Source organism: Apium graveolens, chromosome 9, assembly GCF_009905375.1.
Source record: "Apium graveolens cultivar Ventura chromosome 9, ASM990537v1, whole genome shotgun sequence".
In the NCBI taxonomy this organism is placed as follows: Eukaryota; Viridiplantae; Streptophyta; class Magnoliopsida; order Apiales; family Apiaceae; genus Apium; species Apium graveolens.
This window is the reverse complement of record NC_133655.1, coordinates 271,109,057-271,122,816: the sequence shown is the minus strand read 5'-3', so window position 1 is coordinate 271,122,816 and position 13,760 is coordinate 271,109,057. Positions and strand designations below refer to the sequence as shown.

The following is a 13,760-nucleotide window of genomic DNA, read 5'->3' as shown; positions in this document are numbered from 1 at the left end:
TGGAAATTTGGATGCATGTTAAAGTATGGCTTTGCATGTAAATGTCAAGTTAAAAATAAGTTAAAAAGGGATGAGTGTTGGAATAATCTCAAGTTTTTATGCAATTATGATGCTTGCATGTCAATGTTTGATCCTTGAATTGTGTTTTGTGAATGCTAAGTGAATGCATGTGTAATTTTTAGAGATTATGTGTATGTTTGGGTTCGAATTTTGATGATAAAAGAGAGGAAAATGATTCTTTTTAAAGGTTTTTGATTTTGCTATATGTTTATGTGAGATAAAGTGGAAATTGATTGATTTTAAAAGCTATAAGTGATAGTTATGGTCGTAAAGATTTAGTTATGAATAAATTGTGTACTCGTATGAGTTATAACCATTTGAGTGAAGAATAGTCAAGGTTAAGCGAGTATAAGTTGATTATTGAGTATATAAAGATATAAAGGTTACGAAAAAGGAATGTGTTATGTGCTATGTGCATGTGTATATAAACTATACTCGTATAGTTCGAGTCAAGAGTATAATCGAGCTATTGTATTGAGTGAACGTTCTGGGAACGAGAGTTGAGAAACTAATTAAGGTTTTGGTTTTGATTGTAGATTCAGAACGTGAGGGCATTCAGGCTAGGAAAGGGAAAGGTATACTAGGTGGCAGTAGTTCAACCTTCGTGAAACAGGAAAGCGAATTCAGGCAAGTAACTATAATTACTTGTGTAAATGGTTATAGAGAGGATATTGTTCATGCCATGTAGAGTATTGAACTGTTAAAGTAATGAACCCCTGTTATTAATTTGAGATACCCTGTCTTTGATCTTGTGAAATTGTTATTGATAAGCTTATTAATCCAACCCTTTGGTAACCCATTTCTCCTGTTCTAATTATTTGTTATACCATGAACTGTTATAAACCCTATAAGTACCTTTACGAACCCTTTATAATGATGCTTCATTCCTTGATTACCTATTTCCCTATTGATCCTTGAAACGGTTTTGATTTTCCTAACTTGAGTACCTTGTTATCATTAATTCAAGATCCCTAGAATTGAACCTTGCTTATTCCTGATTCATTCCCTTAACTTTGAATTCTCGAAATTGAACTTAAGAATGAGTTCCGACTTGAAAGAGTCTGAATGATTTCATATTCTTGGTAATGATAAAATAAATTTAGAAAACCTACCTTTTTCCAACTCAAGGTTTTCCAAACGAAATCCTGATGGATTGGATTGGGACGTCAGAGGCTAGTGGGACTAGTTCAGTCATAGTAAGAGGCTAGCGGGGCTAGTCCAGTTTAAGGCTGAAATTATGTCATTGGTACCTTAAAGATCGGATGGAGGTCGGTACGGGCTGATCACCCGTATTATTATTATGAAATGAAAGATGAAGTGGTCCAATCAAGGGTTACATATTGATTTTTAAAAGGAATTGAAACTTCCTACTCAGTAATTGATTCTTTGAAAATGAAAATGGTTTATATTGCTTTGAAAAGAGTTGATTGTGATATTGTGAAGCTTATACCTCAAGAGCCCTGAATTTGTAATTCTGTTGATCTTATAATTGATTCTTTATAATGAAAAGATTGTCGCTTTCCATTCGAAAGATCATTTGTGATCCTGTTAATGATTTGTGATGAATGTCGGCTTTCACCCTGCCTTGAGTCTTGTTCCTTGAAAGCCCAAAAATCTTCTTCATAGCCCCTTTGCATAACCTGAAAATAGAAATCTGCCACCTAGAATTGATAAAGTAGAATGCCCTGAGATCAGTAAAGTATATTGTGGATTTTATATCATAGAACTGCTGTTTAGTTACTTGCTGAGTTTTATACTCAAATGTTTTGTTTTAATCTAACCATGACAGTTAAGCAAGAAGATGGACAGGCTTAGGCGCACTGCTCGTAAGAGCGTACCTGGTGGTCCCTATTGTGTTGAGGGCTTCTGGTTGCCAGAGCAGGTAGTAATGTTTATGAGTGAGCAAGCGCTTAGCCAGAGAGTTGTAAAGATACAATGGGTTATCAGTCGGTTCCAAGCCGGGATCGACTATGGTTATTTGGATTTATTTTGGGGTTGTAAGTTATATTTTATGGTTGGTAATTGTAATCTTGTCTCATACTTTATCCTGTTTGATCCTGTTAGTAGCAAATCGGGGTTTATGCTGATTTAATTAGTAGATTAAAGGTGTGTGGGTCCTCATTTCCTAACCCTGAGATTGAGGGGGTCACATGATATGATCCTAGTTCAAATCTATGTAGATGATATCATCTTTGGTTCTACAAATGAGAAGCTTTGCCAAAGATTCTCCAAGCTTATGCAAAGTGAATATGAAATGAGTATGATGGGGGAACTGAGTTACTTTCTTGGACTTCAAGTCAGTCAAAGAAGTGATAGTATCTTCATCAGCCAAACTAAGTATGTCAGGGATTTATTAAAAAAGTTTGGTATGGTTGATTGTTCACCTGTATCTACACCTATGTCTACTGCAATAAAGCTGGATGAAGATAAAAAGGGCAAGAGTGTAGATATCTCAAGCTATAGAGGGATGATTGGGTCATTGCTTTACTTAACAGCAAGTAGACCAGACATCATGTTTGCTACATGTCTGTGTGCAAGATTTCAAGCCAATCCAAAAGAATCACATTTGATGGCTGTGAAGAGAATTTTCAGATATTTGAAGGAAACTCCAAACTTAGGATTATGGTATCCTAAGGGAACTGGTTTTGAAGCTGTTGGATACACAGATGCAGATTTTGCTGGATGCAGGGTTGACAGGAAGAGTACTAGTGGAAGCTGTCAATTTCTTGGACAAATACTTGTATCCTGGTATAGCAAGAAACAACAATCTGTATCAACTTCTACAGCTGAGGCTGAATACATAGCTGCAGGAAGTTATTGTGCTCAAGTGCTTTGGATTAGAAATCAGCTAATGGACTATGACCTAGTGTTACACAAAATTCCTATCATGTCTGACAATATTAGTGCTATATCTATAGTGGCTAATCCAGTTAATCACTCTAGAACAAAGCACATTGATGTAAGGTACCATTTTATTAGAGAACATGCTACAAATGGTACCATTGAGCTCATTTTTGTTCCAACAAAAAAACAATTAGCTGACATTTTTACTAAACCTTTGGATGAAGCAACTTTCACTAGACTTATAGGTGAAATTGGAATGCTTAATTCTTCATCCTAAGGCAAGAACTCAGCTAATGTTTTGCAGCAGATTAATTTATAATAAATCAATCTTTATTTGATTTAATTGGAATTAACTGAAATATGAATTATAAATATTTCAGAAATCTCTGCATATTTATTTTTCAACATTCAAAATTTAACTTGGAATTCTTCAAATTCTAAGTAAACTGCTCAGTTGTTGATCTACATTCTTAATATGTGAAATTAACACAAGGCAGAATTAAATTGATCAAAAGTATATAGAGAACTGAGTTCTCGATAAGTCTAACTGGCTAATCGACAAGTCATTTTAAGACTTCTCGAGTGAGTTCTCCACAAGTCAATTTACTGACTTCTCGATAAGCTTAATTATGACTTATCGATAAGTCATTGTAGAGTTCTCTAGTAGTGTTTATTCACAGAGTTCTCTACAGGTACAATTTTTGACTTATCAATAACTCGGAACTGAAATAATTTAATTTAATAAATTATTTTAATAAAATACTTTTGGAAAATTTATTCTGATTTTATTTTGAATTTATTCAAATAAAAGTTGGAATTAATTCAGTCCATTTTTGGACAAACTGGTTATTTATTTGACATCTCGATAAGTCAATTTTTAGTTCTCTATAAGAGTAATTTAAAATGACTTCTCGATATGTACTTCATTTCTTAAAATGACTTCTCGATAGACAAATTCCAAACGTCTATTTTTGAGTTCTCGACAAGTCATTTGCTTTTACTATAAATACCCAGACTTCTCGATACATATACATACTTATAATTTTCGATATCTCAAGTGACCTAGCCTCTCAAGCAAAAACCGATTTCTCTCTCAGTTTTACTCCTTTTTCAAAAAAAATTCTTACCCATTCATTCTCATCAATCAACGATGGCACTCAATGTTGCAAGAGCCTCTATTCTAGAGAAAGGAACCAACTATCTCGCTTTTACTGATGCTAACCAAGCTCTTGACAGCTTCAAGGGGTTTGTGAAACTTTTGGCCGAGTCTTATCTTGCGGGAGCTTTGACTGCAAATCTTGTTCTGTATCTGGATGTTCTGCATGAATTTTGGACTACAGCAGTAGTGAGAACTGATATGAATGACAACTCTCTCTCTCTATGGTGGTGACATGCACAATTGGAGGCCAACATATAGAATTCAATGTCCAGAGTTGTAACCATCACGTTGTCATTTCAGGTGGCCAAAATGATATTGATTGCGAAACCGACCACAGAAATTTCCACGTCCACGGTTTCGTCCATAATCCCGTCCTCCTCTATGCCATTTTCCACGTTCATTCTTCAGGAATGACGTGTTATGTACTTAGGTAACTGGGCAGAGCCTGTGGGACGTATCTGATGAGTTTTCAGTAGCAACTCATTATTCTTTTCAGCCACAAGAAGGAGAGATATCAGCTCGCCATATTTCTGAAAATTCCGCTCCCTATATTGTTGAGCCAGGATCATACTGTTGGGGTGAAAGGTTGAGAGAGTCTTTTCAATCATTTCAGCATCAGTAATATTTTCACCACATAAAATTAATTTTGAGCTTATCTTGAAAAGGTCAAATTTATATTCAGTTACAGATTTGAAATCCTGTAATCTCAAATTAATCCAGTCATATCGGGCAGATGGCAAGTGAACAAGTTTCTGGTGATCAAATATATCCTTGAGATTATTCCAAAGGGTGGGTGGATTTTTGATAGTGAGGTATCCAGATTTTAGATCTTCGTGGATGTGATGCCTAAGAAAGATAATTGCTTTTGCATTTTGTTCAACAGTTGGGATTTTTTCCGGGTCAATAGTATCTTTTAGGCCATTAGCACTAAGGTGTAATTCCGCATCAAGTACCCATGATAAATAATTATTCCCCGAAACATCCAAGGCAACAAACTCTAATTTTGTAAGATTCGCCATTCTGAATAGATTTTAAATAAGATATAATATGTCACATAATATTTAAACAGGCAAGTTGAAATAATAACTTTATACAAAAGTTACGACGGAATAGCCGGCCAGAAAACTTTTGATTATTACTTGACGGCAGCGCCATCTTTATAGTAGTATTACTTGACGACAGAGTTATCTTTATAGTATTATTTGACGGCATAGCCATCTTTATAGATTTCAATCAGTAATATAAATAAATATATAATAATAATTAGAGTAAAATGAGTAAAAGAAATCGTACCTCTTTTATGAAATAGTTTTAGTTGATAGAGACTCGTAGGTCAGAATAAGTCGTAGCTCTTTCGAGAATAAAGTTTCAGTTGGCAGAGACTCGTGGGTCAGAATAAGTCGTAACTCTTTCGAGAATAAAGCTTCAGTTGGCAGAGACTCGTGCTGATAACGTGTTATAAACCTTGACTGAAAATATTAGTTATGTTTAATTTAGAGGAAGTATAGGAGAATAGAATATATGAAGAGAAAATTGTATCTCATTTCATTAGCTAAATTTGTTATTTATAGTAGTTGATTTACAAGTTTTACTAAATAAGTTATTCAAATCTTCTTCATTAAGTAATGCAAGTCTTCCTTAATAAGTTTTATAAGTCTTTCTCGATAAGTTTTACAAGTCTGTCTGATTAAGTTTTATTTCTTAAGAAGATGTGCAAGTCTTCCTCAGCAAGATTTGAGAGACTTCCTCAATACGCTTTGACATCACTTTATATTTATTCAAATATTTTAACAAAAAATATATGAAAATTTCGGTGACTTAACGGGATGAGGAATTATTATCTGTCCACTCCGACATGAACCCTAAATCATATTTTAAATGAAATTTTATTATATATATATGTGTACATAATAAAATTCATAATTTGTTAAAAAACAAATTACAAACTCTCCCGGAACATGATTTTACTAGATACGTGGGATATGTTTGGTTGTACTCCCTCCGTCCCACCAGGATGTTTACATCTCTGGTGGGCACGGAGACCAATATATATATATATATAAAAGTAGGTAAAGTAATAAAAAATGATGAAAAGTGGTTAAAGTAGTGGGACCTATTACTATTTAATAATAGATTTGAGAGAGTGGAGGAAGTTAGTGAGTGTAATAGTGTTTTATATTATTAAAAGCTTACTATTTTTGGAATGTAAAGAAATGGATGGGACGGCCCAAAATAGTAACTGTAAAGAAATGGATGGGACAGAGGGAGTAATTATTTAAAAAGAATATTTTTTTTAATGTATTTCTAGTTAAAAATTAATAAATAAATAGAGATAAATCATTATTTACTGCGCAAAATAGATTCTCTCTGTGCCCATATGATCATCAAACACAACAGTCAATAGCAATTCTTGAAAAAAATAAAAAACGACCCATTTATACTGTATTTATCTTTATTGCATCATCATCATTGAAGATGCTGCTACATCGGAGGAGCTAATACCCTTCTTGTAGAATTCTATCTTTATTAATTTTAAAGGTACTTATAATTCACTTCTCACCTATTAATTCTTGTTTTTTTTATCAATTTATTTTTTTGATTGTGTTGTTTATAATCACTTCTGCACTTGTTATGTTTGATTGAATTCCCAAGAGACTTTCTTGTTGGTGTTTTCGGGTTGTTTCGATATTTTGTATAAAGTTTCTGTTTTTATGGTGCTTTGCAACTGATTAGGGACAATAACTAGTATAAATTGCAATAAAGTTTAGAACTTTAGTGTAAATAGAAATGTTTGTCTAAGAAATTTACTTGTGGAGAATTGGGAATTTAGCTCTGGTAATGATTTGGACACGTAGAGCACTTTTTCGGGAGCTTAATTTGCTACACCCTACAATTAACATTGAGAGTAGTGTGATCAGAGCTTAAATGGACAATTTTTTAATAAGAAAATTAAGATTAGTTTTAACAAGGTGTCTTACGAAAATAGACGGGACTGTAGGAGAGTAAATGATTTACGAGGCTGATTACTGCTAGTTGCAAGAAAATTAAAGTTGTTGATGCTTTAATTAAGTTCATTTTGCGTTGAAAAAGGATAGGAACGTAGTTGAGGGGTAATGAGGTGGGGGATGTAGGTCATGTGTAGTATCCGCAAATAACTATCAAATTTAAGCAACATTGAGAATTTAGATATAAATAAATGAATGGGGAGCTAGAGTTCAGCATTTAATTTTCGGGATAGGTGCATCATCAAGTCTTGATTTAGTTATAAATCTATCTAATGATTTTTTTTTAAAGAGAAATGAGTTTTAGGTTTATATCTAATGATTTTTAGGTGAAGAATTCTAGGGATCATAAGAATGTTTTCGTATCTACAGGCTGAAATTGTATGATGGCTAAACAAGCTCAAACCCTCTTCCTGGAGGAATGGCTTACTATTAACAGTGCTGGTAGCAGCAACATCCGCTCTGTACAATCTTCTTCGTCATCAGCGAGAGCCATCATTCAAGCATGGGGTGATCTTAGGGACTCCCTAAAACATAATTCCTTCCAACCGTGTCATCTTCAATCTTTACAAGTCTTATATACTTCCCAATCCTCCGTTTATGTCTCAGACCCACAAGCAAAACTTCTACTTTTTATTCTGTCCTCAAAAGACCTCTCAGTTCCGCAAGAATCCTATTCGCTCCTTCTCAGACTTCTGTATATCTGGGTTAGAAAGTCTTCCAAGCCATCCTCAGTGCTTATTGATTCGGCTGTTGTCATTCTTCATCACCTTTTCTCATTGCATATTGATTCAGAACAGAGCCCTTTTTTCTACTCTGAAGCCTTTTTACTTGCGGGTGCTCTTTCGTGCGTGCCTTCCACTTCTGAAAAGTCAAAAACGGATTGTTTGGAATTGCTCAGCAGACTATTACAGGAAGAGTATCCATATATTTTTATAAGTAGAGGGCATACTGCAAAATTTCTTGCAGGAACTGGATACGCTTTATTGTCTTCTGGAACTCTTCATCTTGTAAGAATCCTGGATTCCTTTTTTGATATATGGAATAAAAAAGATGGATCTTCTGGCAGTGTATCGGATGGTCTCATGATATTGCATCTTATAGAATGGGTTCTCTACGGCTTTGTTAAGTTGCATTCTTCAGAGAAAATTAGTGTTCTTACCAGAGAGATTTTGAAAACTTCAAAGCCACCATATGCTTCATTTGCGGTGCTCATGGCTGCTGCTGGGATACTGAGGGCTTCCAGTAGATCGGTATCACGTGTCCTAATGGAATCAAGAAGTTCTGCAGAAGAATGTATCGGGAGTGTTGCTAGAAACTTGATATCTAGGAATGAAGGTTGTAACAATTTGGCTAGCCAACCGAGAAACAATCTTCTGTTACATTGTTTATCATTAGCTTTGGCCCGAAGCGGACCTGTCTCTTTTCAGGTCTCTCTGCTTATGTGTCTTTCTTCAGCTCTATTAGATGTGATATTTCCTCTACAACGTTTCTATGCAAAGATTTTGGAGAATTACCATAATAATTCAACAAGTGTGACAATTGATGAGGTAAACCAGCACTTAAACAGTGCCATCTTTAGGGAAGCAGGTGCTATAAGTGCTGTTTTCTGCAATCAGTATGTCTCAGCTGATGAAGGGACAAAGAGTATAGTGGAAAATTATATATGGAAGTACTGTCAGGATGTCTATTTGTTGCATCGCAAAGTGGGTTTAGTGCTTAGAGGGATCGAGGCTGAGTTGATTGGGAATTTGGAAAAAATTGCCGAATCTGCATTCCTTATGGTTGTGGTTTTTGCACTGGAAGTCACAAAACAGAGGCTACACTCTAGGTCTTCACGAGAAACTCAACTGGAAGTTTCCGTCAAAATTTTAATTGCATTTTCTTGTTTTGAGTATTTCCGGAGAATGAGATTATCCGAGTATATGGACACAATCAGAAAGGTTGTAATTAGTGTCCAGGAAAATGAATCGGCTTGCATTTCGTTTGTAAAATCTATCCCTTCATACAGTCAACTTATAAATAAAGATGGTACGTGACTTCATTCTGGCACGTTTTATGTTGTTGCACTGCATACATCCTTCAGATAATTACATAACATAGCTTTTACTTGTAGGATCGTTCAGCTTGCATAAAATAGACTATATGTGGTCGAAGGATGATGTACAGACAGCTCGGATCTTGTTTTACCTTCGGGTCATTCCCACTTGCATTGAACAGGTACCACCTTCTCTATTTCGGGAACTGGTGGCACCAACAATGTTCTTGTATCCTCACTAAGCATTACCTTTCATTAAACAAAGAAACAATCGAATTGTATACATTTTCAAGAGATGTTGGTTCCTTATTACATAATCAATCAGATACATGGGACATCCAAATGGAAAAGTTGCCCGGGCATCACACTCGTTGTTTATGGCTTTTGTTTCTTCTGCAAAGGATGCTGACGATGAAGAAAGATTATCATTAAAGGAGCAACTCGTTTTCTTCTATATGCAGAGGTCCCTGGAGGTATCCACTATCCAGAAAAATATTTAAATCTAATACGTTAGATGGGAGTTTGGCGGTGAATGCTTTGTTGCTAATTTGCTGACTTGATGGATCTATAGGGTTATCCAGGGCTTACTCCTTTCGAGGGAATGGCTTCTGGAGTTGCTGCATTGGTTCGATATCTTCCTGCTGGAAGTCCATCAACATTTTACTGTATTCATAGTCTCGTTGAAAGAACTAATAACCTTTGCAGTGAAATCATGGCTGACGACAATGAGGCGTGGACAAATTGGCAAGAAGAGGTAGAGCCCTGTAAGAAACTTCTGGAACTGCTGATGCGGCTTCTCTCGCTGGTTGACATACAAGTAAGAAAATATGTGCTGTACATTTTTGATTGATAAATCTATAAGGAGAATGTGAAGTGTTTCAACTCAGGACTCGTGTGAAACCAGCCAATCTGGTCATGTGTTTTGGTTAATAAATTTAGCTGTTTCGGTTAATCTCTATACACTAATTTTTATAATATAAATTGGTTTACTTATATGAAAATATAACTATTTGGGTTTGTCCGACAAACAATCTCATTGAATGTAAAATATTCAAATTGAATTGTGTTGTGCATTTCCTTAAATTTCAGATTAACAATATCTTGCAATTTTGTGAACTTTAGATAGATTATAGGGGTGAGTTCTAAAGTAAATATAATATAATAATTTACATCAAATGTTAATAGTACAGTTAATTTGCTGATGTGCAAGATAAAGTTTGAACCGGACTCTGCGAAGAGAGTTAAGAAAACGTGTCTGGAAAAGATTTATGCCTTACTAGCTTATAAGCGGGTTCGTTTAAATTTTTAATGACAGACAGTAATTTATATTTGTTAGAATTATATATGATAATAGTATTGTAATACAGAAATTTTAGATAAAAATAAAATTATAATATTACAGATATGATTCAAAATAATATGTTATATATTTCTAATAAGAGTCTATTGTAAATCATAGTTTATAATTTTATTAGTGATCTAATAGCACAGATTGTTACACCCATTAGTATTTTTGAGGTTTTTTCAAAAATATGATAATTTTTTTTGCAAAATATATTCCAAAACAACCTCAAATACATGCAACCAGAAGCAACTTCAATACTTTTTAAAGAAAACGTTAAGGAAAGTTACATCGAGTTACTTATGGTTGCAAATCATATGAAAGAAAGTTGCATTGGGTTGATTTTGGTAGCAAATTGTATTTTCGCAAATATTTTAATAAAAGAAGATCCGTAAATAAGTTTAGGAATAATAGTATTTTTGATAATTTCCTTACAATTCTGACTATGTTTAATAGTATGCATACTATTTAAATTTTGTAATGCCACATGATAGTATAGAAGTAGAATTCTTTATAAATTAGAATTTTCTATTTTAGTTATGAAAAATGGAGACATGGGTTGACATTATTTTTTGGATGATATGCTTTCTTGAGCCCAATTGGATTAAAATTGAATTTCTATGATATATAAAAATATCAGATGGTGTGGTTATATGGGTCGGTTTGATTGAAATAGTAATTTTGTGATATTCTTTTTTAAGCCCATTAGGGCCAGAACACCGGATTATCTTGTGTTGGGTTTAACTAATATAATAGTATAGATAGATTAGTTTTTACAGCTTGGTGAATAAATATTTGAGTTTCCCACAGGTCCTACCAAGTCTTATGAAGCTACTAGCACAGCTGACTGCGCAGCTTCCCAAGGAGGGACAAAACATGATTCTCAATGACCTATATGCTCAAGTTGCGGAATCTGATGATGTTATTAGAAAACCTATTCTAGTTTCATGGCTGCAGTCGTTATCTTACCTCTGTTCTCAAGCTACTAGTACAGGATCAGCTGACGGGGCAGAACATGGTGGAAATGCTGCTTTATCTATAAATACTGGCGATTTAGGCTTAAACAAAATCAATGCAAGACTATGAGGAACTTGGTTTTAGTATTCATATAATTGAGTTTATTTTAGCTTGAACCAGATGGCCTGATCTAACACTTCAGTTTGTTGAAAAACTAGGCTCTTTGTACAAGTATAACAAGCCTGTAATCTCTTTTTGGTGTAGTTCCACAATAAAGGAAAGGACATAGTTTCTCTACTGAATCCATAATCAGAATATATATACAAATTACAAAGCCTCCAATTCGCCATTTCTTATTTAGATTTAGAAGTATTCTGAAATAGATAAAGAAAATATAGATCTGTCCCTATGAAATTTGAAAATTTTCAAATTATAATATTTTATGTCTTGTAAGTAAACTATTTTTTTTTTGATATCTTCAATTTTATTGAGCAGCATCAGGTATGTGAAAGGTACATCTGGAATAGTTTAGCCATTTCTTTACAGCTCTTTACCTCCCTAATTAATTAAATCCATTGTATTAACTCCAAGATAACAAATTGATCATTGATGTATTTTAGCAGATGCATGTTACTTAACACTAATGCAATCATAATTGAACATGAAAACAAGGTGCTTATATAGGTTTCAGGATTCCATAACATACATTCAAGTATATAAATATGTGAAGTTACTACTCTATTGAAGCACCTTATTGCTATTCATGGACATGATCTTGTTCATTTCTCTTCTTTCCATCCTGCTTTTCTTGCTTATAATCTTCCATATTAGAGCATTATGTCATCGGAGAAATCTTCCTCCAGGTCCAAGAGGCCTTCCTATCTTCGGTAACTTGTTCGATATTGGCCCGAGACCCCACGAGTCATTGGCCAATCTTGCTAAAGTACATGGTCCATTAATGACTATTAAACAAGGAAATGTAACTAGTGTAGTAGTTTCCTCACCAGAAATGGCAAGACAAGTTCTTCAAAAACAGGACGAAGCGTTTTCTGGCAGAGTGGTACCCAATGCCATTACTGAACTAGAGCATTCATCTCATGCTGTGGCATGGTTGCCAATAGGTGAAGAATGGAGACTTATACGTCGAGTCTTGGGTTCTTGCTTGATAAACTCAAAAACCCTAGACATGTTAAGAGGTATTAGACAAGACGTTGTCCAAGAAATGGTTCATCATGTTAGGGAAGTTTGCACGAAGGGAGGTACTGTTGGCATAAACAGAACTGCCTTCACAACCATTATGAATATGATGTCGAGAACGTGTTTTTCTGCAAATGTGGATGAATATGAGTTAGGAAATGAGAATGGTTTTAGAAACGCAGTAACCAGTATAATGAAACTTACTGCAAAATTCGATATTGCTGACTATTTCCCTTGTGTTAAATGTATGGATCCTCAAAGAGCAAGGCAAAATGCCAAGGCTGCTTATGGTTGTCTTGAACAACTGTGTGATCATTTCATTGACCAGAGGCAGAAACAGAGAAACTCCGGTTTAACAAGACATGGAGATATCTTAGATGCATTGCTTGATTTTAGCCTAGAAAATCAATCTGATTTTTACTTAAAACATATTCAAGTTCTTCTAGTGGTATTATTTCTTGATCCCCTAGCATACTGAACTAGTACTTAAATTCCCAGGTCCCATAGATTAATTTCTTTTGTAACTTTCATTTTTCAGGAACTATTTCTAGCTGGTACAGATACAAGTACCATTACAACTGAATGGGCGTTGGCTGAACTAATAAGCCATCCACAGATGATGTTGAAACTACGTGATGAAATTTGTGAGACGGTGAGGAAAGAAGGAACAATTGAAGAAACAGAGATTCTACGATTACCCTACTTGCAGGCTGTTGTTAAAGAGACAATGAGATTGCACCTTGCAGTGCCTTTTCTCGTTCCCCATAAGACCGAAAAAGATGTAAAAATAAATGATTACATTTTACCTAAGAATACACAAGTTTTGGTGAATGCCTGGGCCATAGCTAGAGATTCAAATACTTGGGACAAGCCTGCATGTTTTATGCCAGAGAGGTTCCTGCAAAATGAAATCGAATTTAAGGGGCAACATTTCTCATTCCTCCCGTTTGGTTCAGGGCGTCGAATGTGCCCTGGAATGCCACTGGCTCATAGGGTGGTGAGCTTGATGATAGCATCTCTTGTGTATCACTTTGAATGGAAGCTTCCCAATGGATCAACGGAACCTGTGGACATGAGTGAAACTTTTTCTTTAACATTACAGAAGGCAAAGCCACTTGTTGCAGTTCCTAAGATGGCAAGACCTTGAATTAGACTTGCAAC

The 13,760-nt window shown here is 34.8% G+C and overlaps 3 protein-coding genes across 4 annotated transcripts; 2 read left to right on the top strand and 1 right to left on the bottom strand.

Annotated features, from left to right (window-relative positions):
* Positions 1 to 4,467: 4,467 nt before the first annotated feature.
* On the bottom strand, positions 4,468 to 5,082 carry LOC141686333 (uncharacterized). The gene has a single exon (XM_074491374.1). It carries the CDS (start codon positions 5,080 to 5,082, stop codon positions 4,468 to 4,470), a length of 615 nt encoding a protein of 204 aa, XP_074347475.1.
* A 1,362-nt stretch (positions 5,083 to 6,444) lies between these two features.
* LOC141683752 (uncharacterized) lies at positions 6,445 to 11,739 on the top strand. Of its 2 annotated transcripts, XM_074488504.1 has the most exons (6): positions 6,445 to 6,601; positions 7,438 to 9,096; positions 9,182 to 9,332; positions 9,429 to 9,576; positions 9,675 to 9,920; positions 11,256 to 11,699. In XM_074488504.1, the coding sequence occupies exons 2-6, from the start codon at positions 7,449 to 7,451 to the stop codon at positions 11,529 to 11,531; spliced, it is 2,469 nt and encodes an 822-aa protein (XP_074344605.1). In that variant the 5' UTR covers positions 6,445 to 6,601; positions 7,438 to 7,448; the 3' UTR covers positions 11,532 to 11,699. The 2 variants fall into 2 exon arrangements, with proteins under 2 accessions (XP_074344605.1, XP_074344606.1); XM_074488505.1 differs by lacking the exon at positions 6,445 to 6,601 and having other exon boundaries at positions 7,417 to 9,096; positions 11,256 to 11,739.
* Positions 11,740 to 12,158: 419 nt separating this feature from the next.
* On the top strand, positions 12,159 to 13,746 carry LOC141686332 (cytochrome P450 76T24-like). The gene is made up of 2 exons (XM_074491373.1): positions 12,159 to 13,047; positions 13,138 to 13,746. The coding sequence occupies exons 1-2, from the start codon at positions 12,166 to 12,168 to the stop codon at positions 13,744 to 13,746; spliced, it is 1,491 nt and encodes a 496-aa protein (XP_074347474.1). The 5' UTR covers positions 12,159 to 12,165.
* The last annotated feature ends 14 nt before the right edge of the window (positions 13,747 to 13,760 follow it).

Bases quoted from the DNA above. Each gene is read 5' to 3' on its own strand.
- LOC141686333 (XM_074491374.1), bottom strand. From the start codon at position 5,082: ATGGCGAATCTTACAAAATTAGAGTTTGTTGCCTTGGATGTTTCGGGG.
- LOC141683752 (XM_074488505.1), top strand. From the start codon at position 7,449: ATGATGGCTAAACAAGCTCAAACCCTCTTCCTGGAGGAATGGCTTACT. The intron at 9,097-9,181 runs GTACGTGACTTC...TTTTACTTGTAG, and splicing joins TCAACTTATAAATAAAGATG to GATCGTTCAGCTTGCATAAA. The intron at 9,921-11,255 runs GTAAGAAAATAT...AGTTTCCCACAG, and splicing joins TCTCGCTGGTTGACATACAA to GTCCTACCAAGTCTTATGAA.
- LOC141686332 (XM_074491373.1), top strand. From the start codon at position 12,166: ATGGACATGATCTTGTTCATTTCTCTTCTTTCCATCCTGCTTTTCTTG. The intron at 13,048-13,137 runs GTATTATTTCTT...TTCATTTTTCAG, and splicing joins ATATTCAAGTTCTTCTAGTG to GAACTATTTCTAGCTGGTAC.